Raw genomic sequence first — 21,656 nt, 5'->3', positions numbered from 1 at the left:
TCTGCTCGTGCAGATCTGCTGGCTGTAAAAACAGGTCTGTAAGTCAGCTGATGTTGCCGGCGCCCCAGCTTGTTGATATCTCCGGTGTGTGGACTGCTCGGGACTTAGGCACTAGGGTAGGTGAGCCCAGACAAAGAGCGAGGGACGGAAAGCGTTCAGACTGAAAGCGGCTAATGAAGAGGGTGTTTTCCTTACTCGTCTGGAGCTTCTGGTGCCCACAGCCTACCCCTTCCTTTCCCTAATTTGAGCCTCAGAACCTCCACTCTGGCGGCAGGAGTTCGGTCCAGCCCACATTTTCCCATTTCAGTTTTGCCTCGGAAGCCTTCCTTAGTTTCACCCCTGATTTAAAAAAAAAAATTTTAAGTGAGGAGAGAGAACTAAATTATCGGTTTGTTGAAACATAGTAAGTTTAAATGTTGAGCCGGTTGATACCAGAGCTAATGGTTTTTGTTTACCGAAAATATTGAATTTAAATAAGATTAGGCCGTAAACCTATTTCTGTAACTTTCAGTTCCCTGCTACAGTGTTCCTTTACTCTTTGTCTTCATCGTGTGTATTCAGTTAGCAACCTGTGGTGTTTTTTTTTTTTTATTAACATGCTCGTGAAGAATTTCTTTTATTATTACTAGTTTTCATCTGCTGATCATCCTATGTTTATCAGATGCTTCGTATTTATTGTTAGATTAATCCTAATAATCTACGAATTAAAAGCCTCCTCAGTGCCTAAGATGAGATCTGAAGAATGAGTAGTTGTTATCCAAGGAAAGAAAAGCGGTAAGAGTGCTCTGGTGTCACTTTTTCCACTTCAAAAAGGTTGGAAGTGGAAGGAGAGGTTTAGTATTGAAAGGAGTTCAGTATGACTGGAAAATTGTGAATTTGTGTGTTGGTGAGGAGGGGTACAGGTGCTGGGAGAAAAAGTCTGGAGATACAAGCAGAGACATGGTAAACTGGATTAAGGAGTTTGCATTTTTTTAATGTAATTATTTATTTTGAGAGCGACCATGCGAGTGGAGTAGGAGTACAGAGAGGCGGGAGAAAGAATCCCAAGCAGGGTCCTCGCTATCAGCAGAGAACCCTTGGGTGGTAGGGCTTGATCCTGGGAACAGGGAGATCATGGTCTGAGCGAAAACTAAGAGCCGCTCCCCCGAGTGAGCTACCCAGGCGCCCCAAGGAGTTTGAATTTTATTCTGAGAGCAATAGAATATGATCAAAGGGTGTTAAGCAGATGAACAACACAATCAGATAGGCACTTTGGAAAAATTACTGTAACTTTAGCATAGAGATAGTGTGAAAATTGTTCTGATGGTGAAAAGCCTAGAGATAGGGAGCCTAGTAAGGAGGCTGATAAATAAATCTTTAATTGGTGTTGATTCTTCCTCTTTTTGGCCAGATTTTCTTCTTTTTGAAAAGTGTCCAGTTTGCCTTTTGGGATATCCTGTACCTTTTTTTTTTTTTTGTATGTCTTTTCTACATGGAAGTCTTTCCACCACCATCTTTCTTCTATGTCCAATAAGATCACATATCTAAGATCTTCAAGATCACTTCTTAGTCCCTGATCTATTTCTTTGACTTGGTATTCCCCATTGTTTCATAAGCTCTCTGTCTACCCATTCGTCTCTTTCTAAGCATCTTCTCTGCTCTTCTCTCCATGTTCTTCCCTTATTCTTGAGAACCCTGCCTCAGAATGAAAAATACTTTATTGGCATAATGGTTTTTTCCCCCTAAGTGAAGTTTAAAAGGAGCTTTTTTCCTTAAAAAGAAAAAAAAAGAAACATCATTTTCTTCATGAAGATGAAAACACAGGAATAAAGGTAGGAAAACCTAGAATAATAAGCTCCAAGTCACACAAACATAATCAGTGAGTGGTGGAATATTTTCTTAGAGGTAGTACAATATAATGAAACATGATTTTTGTGATTTACAATCTGATGGATTTTGGTTTGTTTGTTCTATAGAAACCCTGCGAAAGAAGATGAAGAAAACCAGAGAAAGAGTCTACAACAGAGAGAGGGAATTTGTGTATAAATTCAAAGTAGGAACTCAATGCTTAGAACTGAGGGTACCTCTCAAATTTCCTATTCAAGAGAATGCGAGTCATTTACATGGACGACTGATGCTGCTGCACAGTTTACCATGCTTTATAGAAAAAGGTGAGGACTGGTTTTTGTAATAAAACTTTATTTTCCTATTATCTCTTTCCTTTGACATTTCATATTAGAAAGAATAAGCCTGAGAAGCTTGAAACCGCAATAAAATATGAAGTGTTTAACTGCTTCCAAGAATAAGAATATTCCCCAGATCTTTGTTTTATTGTTTTTTTCTGTACCCCTTGAGTTGTTTAAAAGGCAGTTTAGTATAAAAATTAATTTACAGGGGTGTCTGGATGGTTCAGTCTGTTGAGTGTCCAGCTTTGTCTCAGGTCGTGATCTCAGGTCATGATCTTGCGATTGGTGAGTTCTGGCCCCTCATCGGGCTCTGTGCTAACAGCTCAGAGCCTGGAGCCTGCTTCAGATTCTGTGTCTCCTTCTGTCTGTCTGTCTCTGCCCCTCCCCTGCTCATGCCATGTCTCTCTCTCTCTAAAATAAATAAATATTTAAAAAAATTAAGGGGCACCTGTGTAGCTCAGTCGGTTAAGCATCCGACTTCGGCTTAGGTCATGATCTCAGGGTTCATGAGTTAATAAAGCCCCGCGTCGGGCTCTGTGCTGACAGTGTGGAGCCTGAGCCTGCTTCAGATTCTGTGTCTCCCTCTCTCTCTGCCCCCTCCCTGCTCATGCTCTGTCTCTCCCTATTTCTGTCAAAAATAAAACATTAAGCATTTTTTCTTAATTAAAAAAAATAATATAATGAAAACTCAGTTACAAAGTCTGGGTTGGAATGCTTAACATCTTAATTTAGTTGGGTGGATTCATTTCAGCTATCCCTGATTATAATATAGAACTGTATTCCCAAATGCATTGCCCTTTTAATGAATTGGTCCTCAGTTCCTGAGATGTCATGGGAGAGAAGATATACTAATCTTTGAATAATTTGTACTTACCTAAATTAATCCCATAGCCATCGGTATTAAACCATTTTAAAAGGTCTGTGTTCTATCTCACAGATGAGGAAAAAATTTTAAATTGAGAATATGTTGAATCATGAAAAGTTAGACTTAAAAGGAAACCTAGGAACTATCTAGCACAGGCTCATTGTACAAATAAGGAATCTGGTGCATTGAAATGTTAAATTGTTTGCCTAAGGCAGTAGTTCTCAAAAGCTGTTCCCTGATCTGAATCTACAGCATCACCTGAAACCTTGTTACAAATGCACATTCTTGGGCCTCACCCCATTTTTGTAGAATCAGACACTCTGGGGGTGGCATGCAGCAATCTATTTCAGTAAGCCCTGCAGGGAATTCTGATGCATGCTAAAAATTGAGAATCACTGGTCTACAGTTACAAACATAATGACAGAGTCAAGACCAGAACACAGGTATCCTGATTTCTATCCCTGTTCCGTTTCCATTATATTATCTCTAAGTAGTGTCTCTAAAATTGAAATTACAGATCATCCCAATTAAATTAGTTTTAATATGCTAATCATTCAATTTCTCTTTCAAATAATATAACTACATAGGATATAAATGTTTTTCGTTTAAATACAGTAGCCTTCAGACCCTCAAAATCTGTAGATTTTCCTTTATATGCTTTTACCTGCTTGGTTTCAGATGCAAGCTTGATAAAAGAAAATTTCATGTTGGAACACCTAACCAAGTAAAATGTTCCCTGTTCATGTCTGGATTTTGCTTATGTTGGTATTTTTTGTCCATGTTGCAGACTTAAAAGAAGCTCTGAGCCAGTTTATAGAAGAAGAATCCCTCAGAGATTATGATAGAGATGCTGAAGCATCCCTGGAAGCTGTGAAATCAGGTGAAGTTGATTTACATCAGCTGGCCAGTACGTGGGCCAAAGCTTATGCTGAGGTGAGAAAATAGATCAGATTGCAAATTTCAGGGATTATCTGGACTTTGATGAAGATTATTAAATTGCTAAAGTAATACTGAAACAATTGTAGAATCCTTTTATCTCTACATACAACACTTTATTTCATAATGTACAATATAAATTGATGGTCATGTGCCTCTTTTCTGTATCAGGTGAGCACTTACGACACAATACTTTATGTAATGCCTTTGTAAAAGAGGAACTACTTTTGTATTTCTAACCAGCACAGGGTTGGCAGAGTTAGTGATTAAAAATACAGGGCACTCACATGTTCATAGATGGATGAATGGATAAAGAAGATGTGGTATATGTGTGTAATGGAGTATTACATGGCATTGAAAAAGAACGAAATCTTGCCATTTGCAACTACATGGATGGAACTAGAGGGTATTATGCTAAGCAAAATTAGAGAGAGACAAATATCATATGACTTCACTTGTGTGAGGAATTTAAGATACAAAACAGATGAATATAAGGGAAGAAAAGCAAAAATAATATAAAAACAGGGAGGGGGACAAAACATAAGACACTCTTAAATATGGAGAAACAAACAGGGTTACTGGAGGGGTTGTGGGAGGGGGGATGGGCTAAATGGATAAGGGGCTTTAAGGAATCTACTCCTGAAATCATTGTTGCACTATATGCCAACTTGTAAATTTTAAAAGAATAAATTTAAAAAAATATAGGGCACCCAATTAAATCAGAATCTCAAAGAATGAATTATTTTTTAGTATAAGTATATCCCATTAATATATGGAACATACTTACAGTAAAATTTATTCTTTGCTTATCTGAAATTCTAATTTAACAGAGGTAACCTGTATTTTATCTGGCAACCTTAAACTAACAGGGGTAGCTCATTTTAAGCTTTGATTTACTTTTTTTTTTTAAGCTTTGATTTACTTTTGTCTTTTCATTTATCCTCACTGTTGTGTTACATAACGTCATCATTTTCCATTTCAATAATATATCTTATTTTCATAAAGTCTTAAGATGCCACGGATCATAGCACGCACTATTATCTTCTTTACTACTGAGAAAGAAGACCAGGACCACTTACACTATGATAGGGTAACAACATACCATCAGTGCAAGATGCATTCTGATTTCTGAGAGTGGTAATGTGAAAACATATGCACCTTGGAGTTGATGAGGTATAGTATGTTGAGAACCTACCCTATGCCAGGTGCTGTGCCAGCTATCAGACATAAAACAGTGCACAAGGCAGACACAAAATGAAATTTCTGTTTTAGTTAGAGAGCCAAAAACAGAACTATGTAGATAGATAAATACAATAATTGTAAAGTATAATGAGTGAATTACATCCCAGTGTAAGTAATGTGGTCTATGAGAATTTGAAAATCAGTTTTATGGGGTCATGTTTTGTTACTCAAACCAGTTTGCTTCATGCCCATTATGGTGTCCTAATTTACTTAAAAGATGACGCTATTTACATGTATTATTTTAAATGTTAAGAATTGTTCCATTAAAAAAATATATGCAGGGGCGCCTGGGTGGCTCAGTCGGTTAAGCGGCCAACTTCGGCTCAGGTCATGATCTCGCGGTCCGTGAGTTCAAGCCCCGCGTTGGGCTCTGTGCTGACAGCTCAGAGCCTGGAGCCTGTTTCAGATTCTGTGTCTCCCTCTCTCTCTCTGACCCTCCCCCGTTCATGCTCTGTCTCTCTCTGTCTCAAAAATAAATAAACGTTAAAAAAAAATTTTTTTTAAATAAAAGATAAAAAAAAAAGATATGCATGTAATAAGTTTTATTTAAAGAAACCTAACCTTTCTGCTGATGAAAGGATAAAGCTGTAAGGTGTATTAAAAGAGTAATTCTGGGGGCTCCTGGGTGGCTCAGTCAGTTGGGTGTCCAGCTTCAGCTGAGATCATGATCTCATTGTTTGTGAGTTTGAGTCCCACGTTGGACTCTATGCTGACAGTTCAGAGCCTGGAGCCTGTTTCAGATTCTGTGTCTCCCTCCCTTTCTGCCCCTCCTCCACTCACACTCTGTCTCTCTGTCTCAAAAATAAATAAACATTAAAAAAAAATTTTTTTAGAGAATAATTTCGGGGCGCTTGGGTGGTTCAGTCAGTTAAGTGTCCAACTTCAACTTAGGTCATGATCTCGCAGTTTGTGGGTCCAAGCCCCGCATCGGGCTCTGTGCTGACAGCTTGGAGCCTGGAGCCTGCTTCAGGTTATGTGACCCTCTCTCTCTGCCTCTCCCTCGCTTGCATGCTCTCTTTCTTTCTCTCTCTCTCTCTCTCTCTCTCTCTCTCTCAAAAAGATAAACATTAAAAAAAAAAACTTTTAAGGAAAAAAAAGAAATAAAAAGAGTAGTCCCACTAAACTTGTTCAAGCTGTATTTTTTGTATGTCTGAAATGTGTTGGGTACACAGCTGAGGATAAGTCTTTGCCTTCAAGGAGCTTACAATCTAGTAAGAAGAGACAAAGAAATCTCTAGCCTATAACACTGTGCAGTCAGTGTTAGGATAAATACTGTGAGAGCATGTGTGGAAGTTAGGGGAGGAATGAGTGGTCAAGAGTTCTTGAAGAAAGCAGTCAATCTCTCCACTAGGATTACTATTGGTTTGATACAAAATCTGGAAGCAGATCCTCTTCTATCCCTGATTTTGTGTAACTAAAGAGAAAACTTCCCAATGGTCAGTCAATAGGGCTTATGTGTTGAAGTTTATCTTACTATTTTTTTAAAGTTTATTTTTATTTATTTTGAGAGAGGGAGAGAGCATGATCGGTGGAGGGGCAGAGAGGGAGAGAGAGAATCCTAAGCAGGCTCTGTGCTATCAACGTGGAGCCTGAGGCAGGGCTCAGTGCCATGAACTGTGAGATCCTGACCTGAACTGAAATTGAGAGTCAGACACTTAACCAACTGAGCCACTTCAGTGCCCTGAAATTTATATTACTATTTTTAAAAATTACCATATTTACTAATTTATGGTTTAATCTTATTCTTCTGCACATTAGCCATTCTAAAAACAGGAATTTGACTATCTTCCAGGTGAATGATCATAACAACAGTAATATTAATATAATAAAATAAGAACAGTTTATACTGACTCATTTAATCACAAGAGTTCAGATTTACATTGAATTAAAATCAACAAGCCTCAACTGAGCAAGTACTCTGTTCTCCCCCTGTGCAAATTGAGTAGATACCTAGCACCTCTTGTTATATAGAGTTCAGCTTTCTAGCAATGCCAGACTTCCAGAAGTATAGTTGCTTGTTTTTATTTTTTAATTTTAATTTTTATTTTTTTATGTTTATTTTTGAGAGAGAGAGTGTGTGAGCAGGGAAGGAGCAGAGTGAGAGAGAGACACAATCTGAAGCAGGCTCCAGGCTCTGAGCTGTCAGCACAGAGCCTGACCACGGGGCTCAAACCCACGAACTGTGAGATCATGACCTGAGCCAAAGTAGGATGCTTAACTGACTGAGCCACCCAGGCGCCCCTGTTTTTAAAGAATTAAGGAAAGATAGAGAAAAGAAGCTAATTCTAACAGTAAAAAAAGAAAAAAAAAGGAAGTATTGACAGGAAAGTGAGAAGACCCAAATATTGTTATACCCACTGGATGTATTTGGGCTGTCACTAGCTGTGAAAATTATAAGCCAAACAGCTCAATACAAGCTCAAGAAATATGGGTATCAGCAAGGAAAAAGAAGGAACTGAAAATGAAAGGGGAACTATGTTGCAGATTGCCAAAGGGCCTGCAGAGGTTAGAAGCCTCGGTACTGTGGAGACCAGAAGGATCACAGCGTGACTCTGATAGTGGAAGCAGAATGGAGTAGAGGACGGGACAGAAGGGGGCTAATGCATCTCTGCCATATATGGGTAAACACTATTTCAGTAACCTGAGAAGAATAACTGGACCATCAATAAAGAGATAAAGTGGCCAAATGTTTATGGTAATACCAGTTACTTTGGTTTATGAAGGAATGAACTGCATTTACTGTGAATGGATTTACTAGATATTTCAGTTGCGGAGATATTTAAATCATGAGACTTTTACATTAACCACCTTTTGACAAAGATCTTTAAAAAATGTAGTACAAGGGTGCCTGGTGGGCTCAATCGGTAGAGCATGTGACTTTTGATCTCATGGTCATGAGTTTGAGGCCCATTTTGGGTGTAGAGATTACTAAAAAAATAAACTTAAAAAAATTTTTAATAAAAAGCGTAGTACACATTTCCTTGTGCTTTCTTAAGCACAGTATATAAAATTCAGCTCTAACTTCTTGTTGACTCTGAGTCATCATTATAAATGTAAGTAATTCCCTGTAGGGAATACCATGAGGCATTGCTGCAAGAGAGGACTGTGTGTCCTATCACAGCACAGATGTACTGAACATGCTGCTGTTATAAAAGGAATTTTCACAGTGGGGACCATTGCCCCTGATAACACAGCTGTGCTTTCATATGTACTTACCTGGTAGAGGAGGTTCTGATGGTCTACCAAAATGTGTGTGACTGTAAGTCCTACTTTGTACAGTAATTCTATTTTCTTCTGTGTTTCCTTTTCTTATCTACTGTCAGGATTAGTTGCTGGTCATCTTGTTCTCCTTCCAGCCTCCAAACATCTTATTATATTGCTTTTCCTAATCACTGCAGCATCTTTTGCTATTGCATTAATTTTTTAAATAATGGGAAGTAAGCCTGGATAGATCAGGAAAGCCAAACAGAGCAAACTGTTGACAAAATTGTACAGTTGGCTATTTTTGGTGGTGCCCTATCTTCCATTTCAGTATTCTCTTCTTAAGTCTCTTTGTATTCATCCATTCATCAAATGTGTACTGAGCATCTGTTAGATATCAGATACTGTGTTAGGCACTTGGGGTTAGCAAAAACAAAATAGACATAGACACAGTTCTTACCTTCATAGAGTTTACAGGCTGACAGCAGACAGATAGATATGTAAAATTAAAAGGAGTGGAATATATTAAGTGCTACGGTAGGGGGCAGAGTGTGAGGAAAGCACAAAGCAGGTACACCTATTTTAGTCTACAGAACTTAGGAAAGCTTCCCACAGGAAAGAGAAACTGAGTTAAGACCTGAAAGATTAGTTAGAAATAGGTAGGTAAAAGGTATATGGTGGGAGAGTGGAGAAAGAATGTCCTGGGTAGAAGGTAAAACATAAAGTCCTGGAGGTGAGAGAGCCCATGGCACATTAAAAAAACTGGAAGAGGGGCACCTGGGTGGCTAAGTCAGTTGAGCATCCAACTTCGGCTTGGGTCACGATATCACGGTTCATGGGTTCGAGCTCCACATCAGGCTCTGTGCTGACAGCTTGGAGCCTGGAGCCTGTATCAGATTCTGTGTCTCTTCTCTCTGCCCCTCCCCCGCTCATGCCCCCCCCCCCTTCATAAACATTAAAAAAAAGGGGGGGGGCAGGAGCTTGGATAGCTCAGTCAGTTAAGTGTCCAACTTCAACTCAGGTCATGATCTCTCAGTTCATGAGTTCAAGCCCTACATTGGGCTCTATACTGACAGCTCAGAGCCTGGATCCTGCTCCAGATTGTGTCTCCCTCTCTCTGCCCCTCCCCTGCTCATGCTCTGTCTCTCAAAAATTAAATGTTCAAAAAAATTTTTTTTAATTTTTTTTAAAGAAAAACAAAGAAGTTCACAATGGCTAGGAAAGAGTCTTACAAGGCATCTTGAGTTTTGTCTTTTTTTTTTTTTAATAATTTATTGTCAAGTTAGTTAACATACCATGTATACAGTGTAGTCTTGGCTTCAGGACTAGATTCCCATGATTCATCACTTATATACAACACCCAGTGCTTATCCCAACAATGCCCTCCTCAATGCCCATCACCCATTTTCCCCGCCCCCCAACTCCCCACCCCCATCAACCCTCAGTTTGTCTTCTGTATTCAAAAATCTCTTATGGTTTGCCTCCCTTTCTGTTTGTAACTTATTTTTCCTTCCCTTCCTCTATGGTCTTCTATTAAGTTTCTCAAATTCCACATATGAGTGAAAACATGATATCTGTCTTTTTCTGACTGACTCATTTCACTTAGCATAATACCAGTTCCATCCACGTTGTTGCAAATGGCAAGATTTCATTCTTTTTCATTGCCAAGTAGTATTCCATTGTATTATACCCCATCTTCTTTATCCATTCATCAGTTGATGGACATTTGGGCTCTTTCCATAATATGGCTATTGTTGAAAGTGCTGCTATAAACATTGGGGTACATAGGCCTCCACAAATCAGCGTTCCTGTATCCTTTGGATAAATTCCTAGTAGTGCTGTTGCTGGGTTGTAGGGTAATTCTATTTTTAATTTTTTGAGGAACCTCCACACTGTTTTCCAGAGTGGCTGCACCAGTTTGCATTCCCACCAACAGTGCAAAAGGGTTCCTGTTTTTTCACATCCTCGCCAACATCTGTTGTTTCCTGAGTTGTTCATTTTAGCCACTCTGACCAGTGTGAGATGGTATCTCAGTGTGGTTTTGATTTGTATTTCCCTGATAATGAGCAATGTTGAGCATCTTTTCATGTGTCTGTTGGCCATTTGGATGTCTTCTTTGGAAAAGTGTCTATTCATGTCTCCTGCCCATTTCTTCACTGGATTATTTGTTTTTTGGGTGTTGAGTTTGGTAAGTTCTTTACAGATTTTTGATACAACCCTTTATCCAATATGTCATTTGCAAATATTTTCTCCCATTCCATTGTTTGCCTCTTATTTTTGTTGATTTTTTCCTTCACTGTGCAGAAGCTTTTTATCTTGATGAGGTCCCAATAGTTTGTCTTTGCTTTTATTTCCCCTGCCTTTGGAGATGTGTCAGGTGAGAGGTTGCTGTGGCTGACGTCAAAGAGGTTGTAGCCTGTTTTCCAGAATTTTGTTTCCTGTCTCACATTTAGGTCTTTCATCCATTTTGAATTTGTTTTTGTGTATGGTGTAAGAAAGTGGTCCAGGTTCATTTCTTCTGCATGTTGCTGTCCAGTTCTCCCAGCACCATTTGCAAAGAGACTTGTCTTTTTTCTAGTGGATACTCTTTCCTGCTTTGTCAAAGATTAGTCGGCCATATATTTGTGGTTCAAATTCTCGGTTCTCTATTCTATTTCATTGGTCTGTGAGTCTGTTTTTGTGCCAATACCATACTGTCTTGATGATAACAGCTTTGTAATATAGCTTGAAGTCCAGAATTATGATGCCTCCAGCTTTGGTTTTCTTTTTCAACATTGCTTTGGCTATTTGGGGTCTTTTGTGGTTCCATACAGATTTTGGGATTGTTTGTTTTAGCTCTGTGAAGAATGCTGGTGCTATTTTGATTGGGATTGCATTGCATGTGTATATTGCTTTTGGTAGTATTGATATTTTAACAATATTTGTTCTTCCAATCCATGAGTATGGAATGTTTTTACATTTCTTTGTGTCTTTTTCAATTTCTTTCATAAGCTTCCTGTAGTTTTCAGCACACATATCTTTTACCTCATTGGTTAGGTTTATTCCTAGGTATTTTATGGTTCTTGGTGCAATTGTAAATGGGCTCAATTCCTTGATATCTCTTTCTGTTGCTTCATTATTGGTGTATAGAAATGCAACTTATTTCTGTACATTAATTTTATATCCTGTAACTTTGCTGAATTCATGTATCAGTTCTAGCAGTTTTTTGTTGTCTTTTGGGTTTTCCATGTAGAGTATCATGTCACCTGTGAAAACTGGAAGTTTGACTTCTTCTTTGCCAATTTGGGTGTGAGTTAAGATGGTGGAGAGAGAGGGGTCGGAATGTCCCTTAACCCTCAACTCAAACACAGCAGTATTGAGGTCAGAACACTTGGAATACCAGGAATCCAGGCTATAGAGTGACAGAAAAATATCCACAGGTGGAAAGAGACAGCCTGGCAGGACAGAGGTGTGTATTTGTGAATTGGGAGACATAAAACAGGTGGTGTAGGCACAGAGGAGCGGGGGAACCCCTTTGGTAGAGAAACAAAAGGAAGAGAAAGAGAGGCTGTGGCAGTGTGGGATTGTATTTGGACAAGAGAAAAACCTCCCTGGACCACAGACTGGGGAACAAAAAATACAGACAGAGCCAGTGTCTACTTTGCAAATAGCCTTAGGAGTGAATATCAGAGTTTTCAGGGTTGCTCAACTTTCTCCAGACTGGAGCTGCTGCCTGTGGGGGAGGGAGCCAGCCCCAGGGCTCAGTATCAATCTCAGGGGCGCCTTGGGAGAGGACAGTCCCCTTCCTTGAGTTTTGTCTTTATGCTAAAGGTAATGAGCAGCTTTGAAAGAGTTTAGCAGAGTGAGATGATCATATTTGCACTTCAGGAACATCAGTTCAGTGCATTAGTGTAAAGAATTTATACTGCAAGGGGAAAAATTGGAATAAGTTGGAAGACTATTGTATTTAGGAAGAAATGATGAAAGGTTTGTCTGGAATAGCAGTAATGGAGTTGAAGAGAAGATAACAAATGACTTTTCATTCATGCATTTGTTTATTCAACAAATACTGTTGTGGATCCTGTGCTAGGCATTGAAGATATATCAAAAGAACAAATCTGGTCCGTATTACCTTCACTAATGGTAGTGAAGAAGACAGTTAATAAACAAGTATATAAATTATAATCATAAACATGTAATAAAGGAAATAAATAGGGTACCATCATAGGAGGAGGGGGAGAAGTGGGATGGGAAGACCTGTTTGTATGGGGTTAGAGATCTCCTCTCTAAGGAGGTAACATTTAAGCTGAGACTTGAAAGATAAAAGATCACTTGGCCCAGATTTCTAGCTTGGACAACTGGAGGAACAGTAGAAGAGTGGCTTCCTTCACTTGAGAAGCAAGGTTTGGCATAAAAGTGATGGCTTCAGTTTTATATCTATTACATGTGAAGTGCTTACAAGACATCCATGTGGAGATGTCTCATAAGCACTTAGCTATCTACACCTGGCACTCAGGAAAGATTATTGGATTGGAGATAAAGGTTTTGGAGTCACTTGTACATAGATGAATTTTGAAGTCATAGAAGGAATGAAATTGTTCAAGGTGACTGTGTAGAATGAGAAGAGTAGATGCCTGCACAGAATCCCGATGAAACCCTGTATTATAATTACCTATTGACTTATCTATATCTCTTACTTATGGATAGCCACTTGGAAATGTTTAGTTTTTTCTCTATTATAACTCTGGTACCTAGCCCAGTCTCTGAAAAGAATAGGGCTTTGGTATGGGTTGGATAGATGAGGTAGATGGATGGAAGAAAAAAAAAAGGATGGGTGAATATACAAGTAAATGAAAACACTAACACTTGAGGATGAACGGCAGAAGAAGAACCTGCAAAGGAAAGAGAGGAACTGGCCCAGGAAGTGGAAGGAAGACAGAAGATTATGGTTTCATGAAAGTTGAGAGAAGAGAGGTGCCAAGAAGGAGGGAATGGTCAGTAGTGTCAGATTCTGCCAAGAAAATGTAGTAAGAAAGACTCAAAAAATATCCATTGGGTTTATCAGGTAATCTTATCTGTGGCAAGATCAGTTTCAATGGATTGGTGGGGGCCAAAACTAGATTTCAGTGACTTTAAGAATGTGTGGAGGTGTGGAAATAGATTGAGTGGAAATAGATAACTCAAGAAGCTTGTTTGCATGGAGAAGAGAGACAAGGCATTTGCAAAATGAGAGCACAGGGTCCAAGATTTATTTACAGTGGCAGAGAGGAAGTCTAAAAGGTACAGAATTCAGAACTCAAGTAGAGAGTTAATCTTAACTGGGAAGAGGGACCCTTCTGTTATGGCAGAAAGGAGGAAGGAAAGGGTGGACATAGATTCTGAAAATTGTACTACTTTGGTAGCAGGAAGTTGAGGACATTCTCTTCTAACTGCTTCTGCTTTATCTGGGAAATAATAAGGACAGACCACTTGTAGATGAGGTGGGGAACTGATAACATAGTTGGATGTTTGAGGAGAGAACTGACCAGAGAAAGATAGCATTGCATCATTGAAGGGAAAGATTAGACTGACACCAGTCTGCCACCATAAACTTTACAGTTTTGTAGTTTTTCTGCTGCAGCATTCTATAGCCCAACTGCAGGCATAGAGAAGAGGAATAAGATTAGAGTTTTGTTAGGTGGGCAAGAGAAAGAATATGAGTCAAGGTAGTTGAGGATTTTGGCAAGACAGTGGTTAGACAATGGCGGAGGACTGAGTAAAGACAAGGATTCGGGGAAGTAAGAAGGTAGGGCATTGGGTTGGGTTATCCACATGGACATCCAAGTGACTCAGGTTGATGACAGGAGGTGGAAATGAGAGGAAGTCTGTGAACTCAGCACCAAAGTTTTATGTGGGAAGGTGGAAGTGGAGAAATAATGGCCGGGACATTAGTTTTCTCTCTGTAGGCCTTTCCTCAGTGCCCCATTCCCTTCACCTGTCACAGTTCCCTTTCTAGTATGGTCTCTCCTGAGGGAGTGGTATGAGTTAGGTTAAGGGAAAACTCTGTTTAGTGTTTCTCATGTAGGTAGTTTCTGCCTATTCATAAGGCTTGCTCTAGGCCGATTTTTTTTTTTTTAACGTTTATTTATTTTTGAGACAGAGAGAGTCAGAGCATGAAGGGGGGAGGGGAAGAGAGAGAAGGAGACACAGAATTGGAAGCAGGCTCCAGGCTCCGAGCTGACAGCCCAGAGCCTGACGCGGGGCTCGAACTCACGGACCGCAAGATCATGACCTGAGCTGAAGTCGGACGCTTAACCGACTGCGCCACCCAGGCGCCCCACTGGGCCGATTTTTAAATTGATGTTGCCAGTTATTGTAGTAACCAATCTGGTTAGTGGGGTGACTGGATATCCGGTATTATGTATGGGCAAACAGATCCCTACGATCTCTCACTAGCTCCTTTCTACAAAATTTTAGCCTGAACTTGAAGTGAATTTTGAATGGAGCTTAAGTCATGTGGGCTGGTTATAATTCCTACAGCAGTTATCAGCATGTGCTTTCAAGTTTTCAGAGTCATTAGAACAGATGAAATCCATGTTTTAGTCACCTTAAATTCTTCCCTCGTGATCTGGCAATTGATTGAAATATAGGTGAAAGAAAACAAGGGGGAAAACTTTACGTATTGATTGACTGGATTCAAGATACCTGTCTCTGAGATTTGTCCATTTGTTTTATTTTAGGTAATTTATTACTTGGAGTTATGTCATTGATTAGTTTTTAATATTGGTAAGAAAAGGGAAGAATTCGGATTGTTCTTTTTTCACAGATATCTGTCTACAAAGATCAATAAAGGAAAAAATATTGAATTCTTTGTGTTATTTCCACCTTTGCCATTAAATTGTATGATCTTTGACAAGGGACTGATCAGCTAGTTTTCTCACCTATAAAGCGCTGTATCTGTCTGATGTGTTGACATATCCACAGGTCCCTGGGACAGGCATCTGTACCTCCCTGGATTTGTGTGTATACTTCCCTGGATGTATCTGTGCATGTGCTGAGGGTATCCCCATTTTGCCTCTCCTTGTTTCTGTTTTTCTTGTTTATCAGTGTTTACTTAGTCCGTTATCATTTTGATTGCTGTTTTCCTAATCTTAAAAGCATGCTTACATTTTTTTAAGTTTTTTTTTTTAACATTTATTTATTTTTGAGAGACAGAGCTCAAGTGAAGGAGGGGCAGAGGCGGGGGGCACACAGAATCTGAAGCAGACTCCAGGCTCTGAGCTGTCAGCACAGAGCCCGATGCGGGGCTTGAATTCACAAACTGTGAGATCATGACCTGAGCTGAAGTCGGACACGCAACCAACTGAGCCACCTAGGTGCCCTTGAGCATGCTTACATTTTAAGAAGAATACTAAAATACTAGAAAAGGTCAAAATAAGGAAATCACATATGTTTATCTTGATATAAAATCCTATGCATGAATTGGGTTTTCAGAGTCATTGCATCACTAAATAGGTGACTACATACATAACCTCATTTTCCAAATGTATATCCTTTTTTAGCAATGTATTATTTATAATGAGTAGTTTTTTCTGATTATAATAATACATTATAATATAAGTAAAGATTATCGGAAATGCCGCTCTTGCGAAATTGCCACCATTAGCGTTTTGCTCATCATCCCTTCGTGTGTGTGTGTGTGTGTGTGTGTGTGTGTGTGTGTGTGTGTGGTTTTACAGAAATGAGATCATAGCATCCTTAGTTTTTTTTCCATCGTGGGTACCTCCTATCCCTTCCTCCATGTTAGCACCCCCTCCTCATCCCTGCCTCCAGGTAACTGCTATTACAACTTAGTTTGTATCTTCCCATATTTTTTGTATACTAAAATAATCCTATATAACCCATATATGCACATACATAAATAGGTCTTTCTATCCTTGTCTGATGTACAAAAATGGAATCATATTATATGTACCTAGAGTGTATTAAATAAAAATACTGTATCATGATTTATGTGCGTATGATTTACCGTATCATAAATGTCTGTGTATCATCTTGTAGACCACATTAGAGCATGCGAGGCCTGAAGAGCCCAGCTGGGATGAAGATTTTGCAGATGTATACCATGACCTAATCCATTCTCCGGCCTCTGAAACTCTTCTAAATTTGGAACATAATTACTTTGTTAGTATCTCAGAACTGATTGGTGAAAGAGACGTGGAGCTGAAAAAGTTACGAGAGAGGTATTTCAGATTTCTTGCGTTATCATAATTAAATGTTACATTTTCAGGTATGATGGCTGCAGAACAATTTTCATTCAATTGTAAAATTGAAAAATAAAATAGAAAAAAATCTCTAATATTAGAAATTAGTTTTTTGTGTGTTTCAATCTGTAATTTCAACTAGGAAGTCCTCATAGGTTTATAAAACTTCTCAAGTGATCTACCTGAATAAATTATGGTAGCTTCATATATTATTTCTAGTAAGAGGAATAGCTTACATCTTGTTGAAGGCACCTCTTGTCAAAGGCTTTATTCTAGGTACAGTGCAAAGTGCTTTAGATGATGTCTTAATCCGTTCAGACTGCTATAACAAAATACCATAGACTGGGTGGCTTACACAAGAGAGATTTATTTCTCCCAGTTCTGGAGGCTAGGTAGTTCAAGATCAAGGTGCCAGCAGATTTGGTATCTGGCAGACCCATCTGCTTCTAGACCATGCCTTGATGTATGCTGCCATGGCCTTTCCTCAGTGTGCCCTCCTGGTGCATATCTTTTAGAGAGAGAGCTCTAGACACTAATTCTGTCATGAAGGCTCCAACCTCATGGCTTCATCTACACCTAAGTACTTCCCAAGGCCCCACCTCCAAATATCACATTGGGGATTAGGATTTCAACATATGAATTGGGGGACACAAACATGCAGTCAGTAACAGATGCCCTATCTCATTTAATTCTTACCAGAATCCTATTATTACCACCTTTTACAGATGAGGAAACTGAGGCTTAAATAAGTTAAGTAATTTGTCTAAGGACAAGCTGGAATTTGAAACCAGGGAGTCTGACTCCAAAGCTCTTAACCACTGTACAATGCTCTCTCCCTGTTCAGAACCTCTTTAAAACCCTGTCATTACTATGTTCATGGTCTCTCTCAGTTCATTTTGTAAGTTTATTTACATGAAGTAAAAAATAACACTAGTCTTATTCCAAGAAATTTTAATTAGATTTTAATTCATTGCAAGCAGTATGCAAGCAGTCTTTTTGTCTTTCATTTTTTTCTTCAGAGGAAGTAAGTAAAAAATTGCTAGCATTATTTATTTTAAAACATGACTTTCCAGATTGCTTCCTGGCAGTTCATAAAATGTAATAATCAAGACATGCTTTTTCTAGATAATCCATTTTGATCTAGCAGAATCTAATAAAATTTATTACCTTAAAATATATACCTAAGACTTTAGGTATACATGGCATTAAGATAATTTTTTCAGTGTTGCTGATGTGAAATTTCCTTGATTGTGAAAGTATATTAGAACCAAATCACATGTATTTTGTGTGACTAATTTCATAATCTGTCCCAAAGTAGTAAATTTAAAATAACGTATACTGGTTTGCTCCTGGCTCACATTTGCTTTGTATTAGAAAATGTTGGGGCGCCTGGGTGGCGCAGTCGGTTAAGCGTCCGACTTCAGCCAGGTCATGATCTCGCGGTCCGTGAGTTCGAGCCCCGTGTCAGGCTCTGGGCTGATGGCTCGGATCCTGGAGCCTGTTTCCCATTCTGTGTCTCCCTCTCTCTCTGCCCCTCCCCCGTTCATGCTCTGTCTCTCTCTGTCCCAAAAATAAATAATAAATGTTGAAAAAAAAAGAAAAAAAAAAAAAAGAAAGAAAATGTTGGGACTAGCAAGATGAAAATAAACTGTTATTTTGATGATTGTCATAGTTAAGAATATGTAAAACACAAAAATCATAAGCAACTGAATTTAATAATTCTTCCTGAGAAATACTCTTCTGTGTACCAGATCAGCATTTTTACTGTATTGCATAGATTTGTACATTTTTGTAACATTCTACACCACTCAGCCTTTTTTTTCCCTATCTAATAAAATATTAGAACTGTCCCTGTCGAAAAGAACTTGATGTCTTGACATTTGTTACTCTGTATGTAATTAGCTGTTTTGAGGCCGTTTATTCCTTTATAGACAGGATACCTGCAGTATAGGTAGTTGCCATCAGGTAGATAGTTGAAGCTGTCTCCCAAAGAAGATGAAAATTTGTTTTTTTTTTTCCCAGTCTTTTATGATGTAGCCAGTAAAACTGTGAATATATTTTTAGAATTAAGAATGAAATATAGATTCAATTTATATAAATATATGAAAGTATAATTACCTAATACTAATTGATTACCTTCTGTTGAACTTCATTTATTTGATTTTTTTCCTACCAAGGCTTCAAATAATATAACCTTCAACTCACTCTGAATCTGCTCTTGGTTCTCAGGTTTTCTGGGACTATCCTCATTCTCCTATTTAGGTATATTAAAAAAAATCCCAGCTTGGCTATAGTCAATATCAATGTATTCTATAGTCCGTATCAATAGCTATGACTAGGACTTTCATTCAGCTGGTAAGCTACTCTGAATTGTGACTTTGCTATCTGCTCACTACACCTCACAGAAAATCCCATATCTGGCCACCAGCATTCTGTATTTTTTTTTTTTTCTAAGTCAGAAGAAGATTCCTATTCCACATGATTCTTCACCTTTTGGGAAGCTGAATTAACTTACTAATTATCTGCATTTGCTGATAATTCATACATTTTTTTTCTTTTGTGTAATAGTTTTTCTAGCAGGAGTTTGTTTGGGTTAATGTTATTTTTTGAAATGTCCTTTGGACAAATTTCTTGATAGAGTTTTGCTTTCTTTTTTTCTTTCTAAACATAAACAATATTGGAATACATTTATTTTGACAACAGCTTTGCAATTTATTCTCCACATATCCAAACTGTTAGCTGGAAAGGAAAAACAAGCTGTGTTCCTCCTGAGGTAGGTAAATAGTGTAAAGGTGAACAGTGTAACTTAAGGCAAGTTGGAATTCACTGGTATCTGGAAGTTCACCCAATTCACTTACCCAATTCATGAGCAGAAGTGACACATTTTCTTATTTCTGTCTTCATTTTAATTCCACTTTACATCTTAAAAAGACAATTTCTCACCACAGCATCAGGACTGTTATAATCTTTATTTCTAAATGTCTTCAAGATAATGTTCACATTGTTAGAATTGTCACACCTGACATACTAAGCCAATATCTAGTTAGGTATAGCTAGAAATATAATGAAATTTCCTTTTATCTTAATCATAGAAAATGTATATCGTATCATTAACTGTATCATTAGCTACTTGCATTTCTGACACATTTAGAATGAAATAAATGTTCATGAAATTTCATTTGTTGAATTATTTATTAGTCTTTTTTTCTCACTGTTAATTTGCTGTTGTTAGCAAACCAGATTTAAAATATAAATATTTAAAAATATTCATGTATTGATATTTAAAGATACTGAATCTTTAAAACTTAAAAATGGCAATGATACTTTTTATCCACTAGAGGGAACATGTGTAATGTAAAATATTAATCTATTTATATCGAACTTTATATTTATAAATGTTTAGCAATTATTTATGTTTTAAATAAAATCTTACTTGCAAGCACATGGCCCCCAGTAGTTACAAAAAGTTACTGGGGTCACCTGCATTAGAATTAGGGGGAGACTAAATGATATTGCATATTTAATACTAGAAAGCATATATAGAAGTATATAAATGTATAATATATATGTGAGTTTTATTTACCATATACATGTAAGTGTCTTAATCAGTTGTTATAAGTAAGTATAAATTCTCTTTTAAGAGCAATTAAATTAATGAGAATGATAGTAAAATCCTTTTGGTTCACATCTTTATTCTTTCCACATTTGTTTGCAATATATTTTAGAGCAAACTTTTAAAATATGTTTGTATTAGAAAATAATTTTTAGATTCGAAAATGTTCAATGAACTTATTTATTAAAATATACACACATAAAAGACAACAAACTGTAGGTGTACAGTTAAAGTACGCACACCATATAATCATCACTCAGATCAAGAAATGGAATATTTCCAGCACTGCAGAAGGCTCCCTCGGGCGCAGCTGGTCACAACCCATCTCTCCCATAAGGAACTTCAGTTATCTGAACTTCTAACACCATTGATTAGTTTTTCCTGTGGGAAAACCATGTTTAATTTATGCATATTGTTTATTTAGATAAATGAAGAAGGTATAACTAAAACATATCTTTAGAATGTATCTTATATTCCTCTGTAATGAGAGCTTTATGACTTAATACCGGTTTTATTCTTAGAACCTAATTGGTAGCTTTGGGCAATACTATATAAGCTGACTTCCAAACCTTGAAGTCACTTTAACTCATGTAAATAGAAGTAGAAAATATGTTAAAGCTGGAGTTGCAGAGTATCATCTTTGAGGAAATCTGCAAATGGAAAGGAGTCTTGACTTTAAACATTAGCCATAGAAATTGAAAGATTACCTAGATTTTGACCACATTCACTTATGGATTAAATTTAGATTAAAATTTAGCTGTACAAATGACATTGGTATTATATGACATTATCATTATTTCCACATCTGCATTTCCAAGGCTTCAAAGTGCTTTCCTGGTATTATAGTTGCCATTCCTGGACATACTCCTTTAAAATAAATTTCTTCTTTTCTTTTTTTTTATTATTTAAAAAAATGTAATGTGTATTTATTTTTGAGAGAAAGAGTGCACGTGAGAAAGAGTCAGGGAGGGACAGATATAGAGGGAGACAGAATCTGAAGCAGGCTCCAGATTCCTAGCTGTCAGCACAGAGCCTGAGGCGGGGCTCGAACTCACAAACTGCGAGATCATGATGTGAGCAGAAGTCAGACGTTTAACTGACTGAGCCACCTAGGTGCCCCAAAATAAAAATTTTATTTTTGCTTCATAGAGATTGTTCAGTGATTCTGGAGTGGCCATATACCTTAAAGATTTTATGACCATATTTTATCTTCTTATTTATGTTTTAGACAAGGTATTGAAATGGAAAAAGTGATGCAGGAATTGGGGAAATCACTGACAGATCAAGATGTAAATTCACTGGCTGCTCAGCATTTTGAATCCCAGCAAGTAAGTGAAGTAGAATGACTTTTAGATACACAGTTGCATTTTCTTTTGCGTATTTATTTTTGTAAAAAAATTAACCACTGGTGT

At 37.8% G+C, this 21,656-nt stretch overlaps 1 protein-coding gene across 2 annotated transcripts in view; it reads left to right on the top strand.

Annotated features, from left to right (window-relative positions):
• Positions 1-4: 4 nt before the first annotated feature.
• The window catches only part of CB4H12orf4 (chromosome B4 C12orf4 homolog), a 46,997-nt gene continuing 25,345 nt past the window's right edge, over positions 5-21,656 (top strand). Inside the window, exons 1-5 of one of the 2 annotated variants that reach the window (XM_043564754.1) lie at positions 5-116; positions 1,956-2,150; positions 3,818-3,963; positions 16,429-16,610; positions 21,473-21,572. In XM_043564754.1, the coding sequence (XP_043420689.1) occupies positions 1,973-2,150; positions 3,818-3,963; positions 16,429-16,610; positions 21,473-21,572 (606 nt within the window). In that variant the 5' untranslated portion in view covers positions 5-116; positions 1,956-1,972. The remainder of the gene's footprint in view (positions 117-1,955; positions 2,151-3,817; positions 3,964-16,428; positions 16,611-21,472; positions 21,573-21,656) is intronic. The other variant, XM_043564755.1, reaches the window with a different exon arrangement.

Source organism: Prionailurus bengalensis, chromosome B4, assembly GCF_016509475.1.
Source record: "Prionailurus bengalensis isolate Pbe53 chromosome B4, Fcat_Pben_1.1_paternal_pri, whole genome shotgun sequence".
Lineage (NCBI taxonomy): Eukaryota > Metazoa > Chordata > Mammalia > Carnivora > Felidae > Prionailurus > Prionailurus bengalensis.
This window is presented reverse-complemented; position numbering and strand designations above follow the sequence as displayed.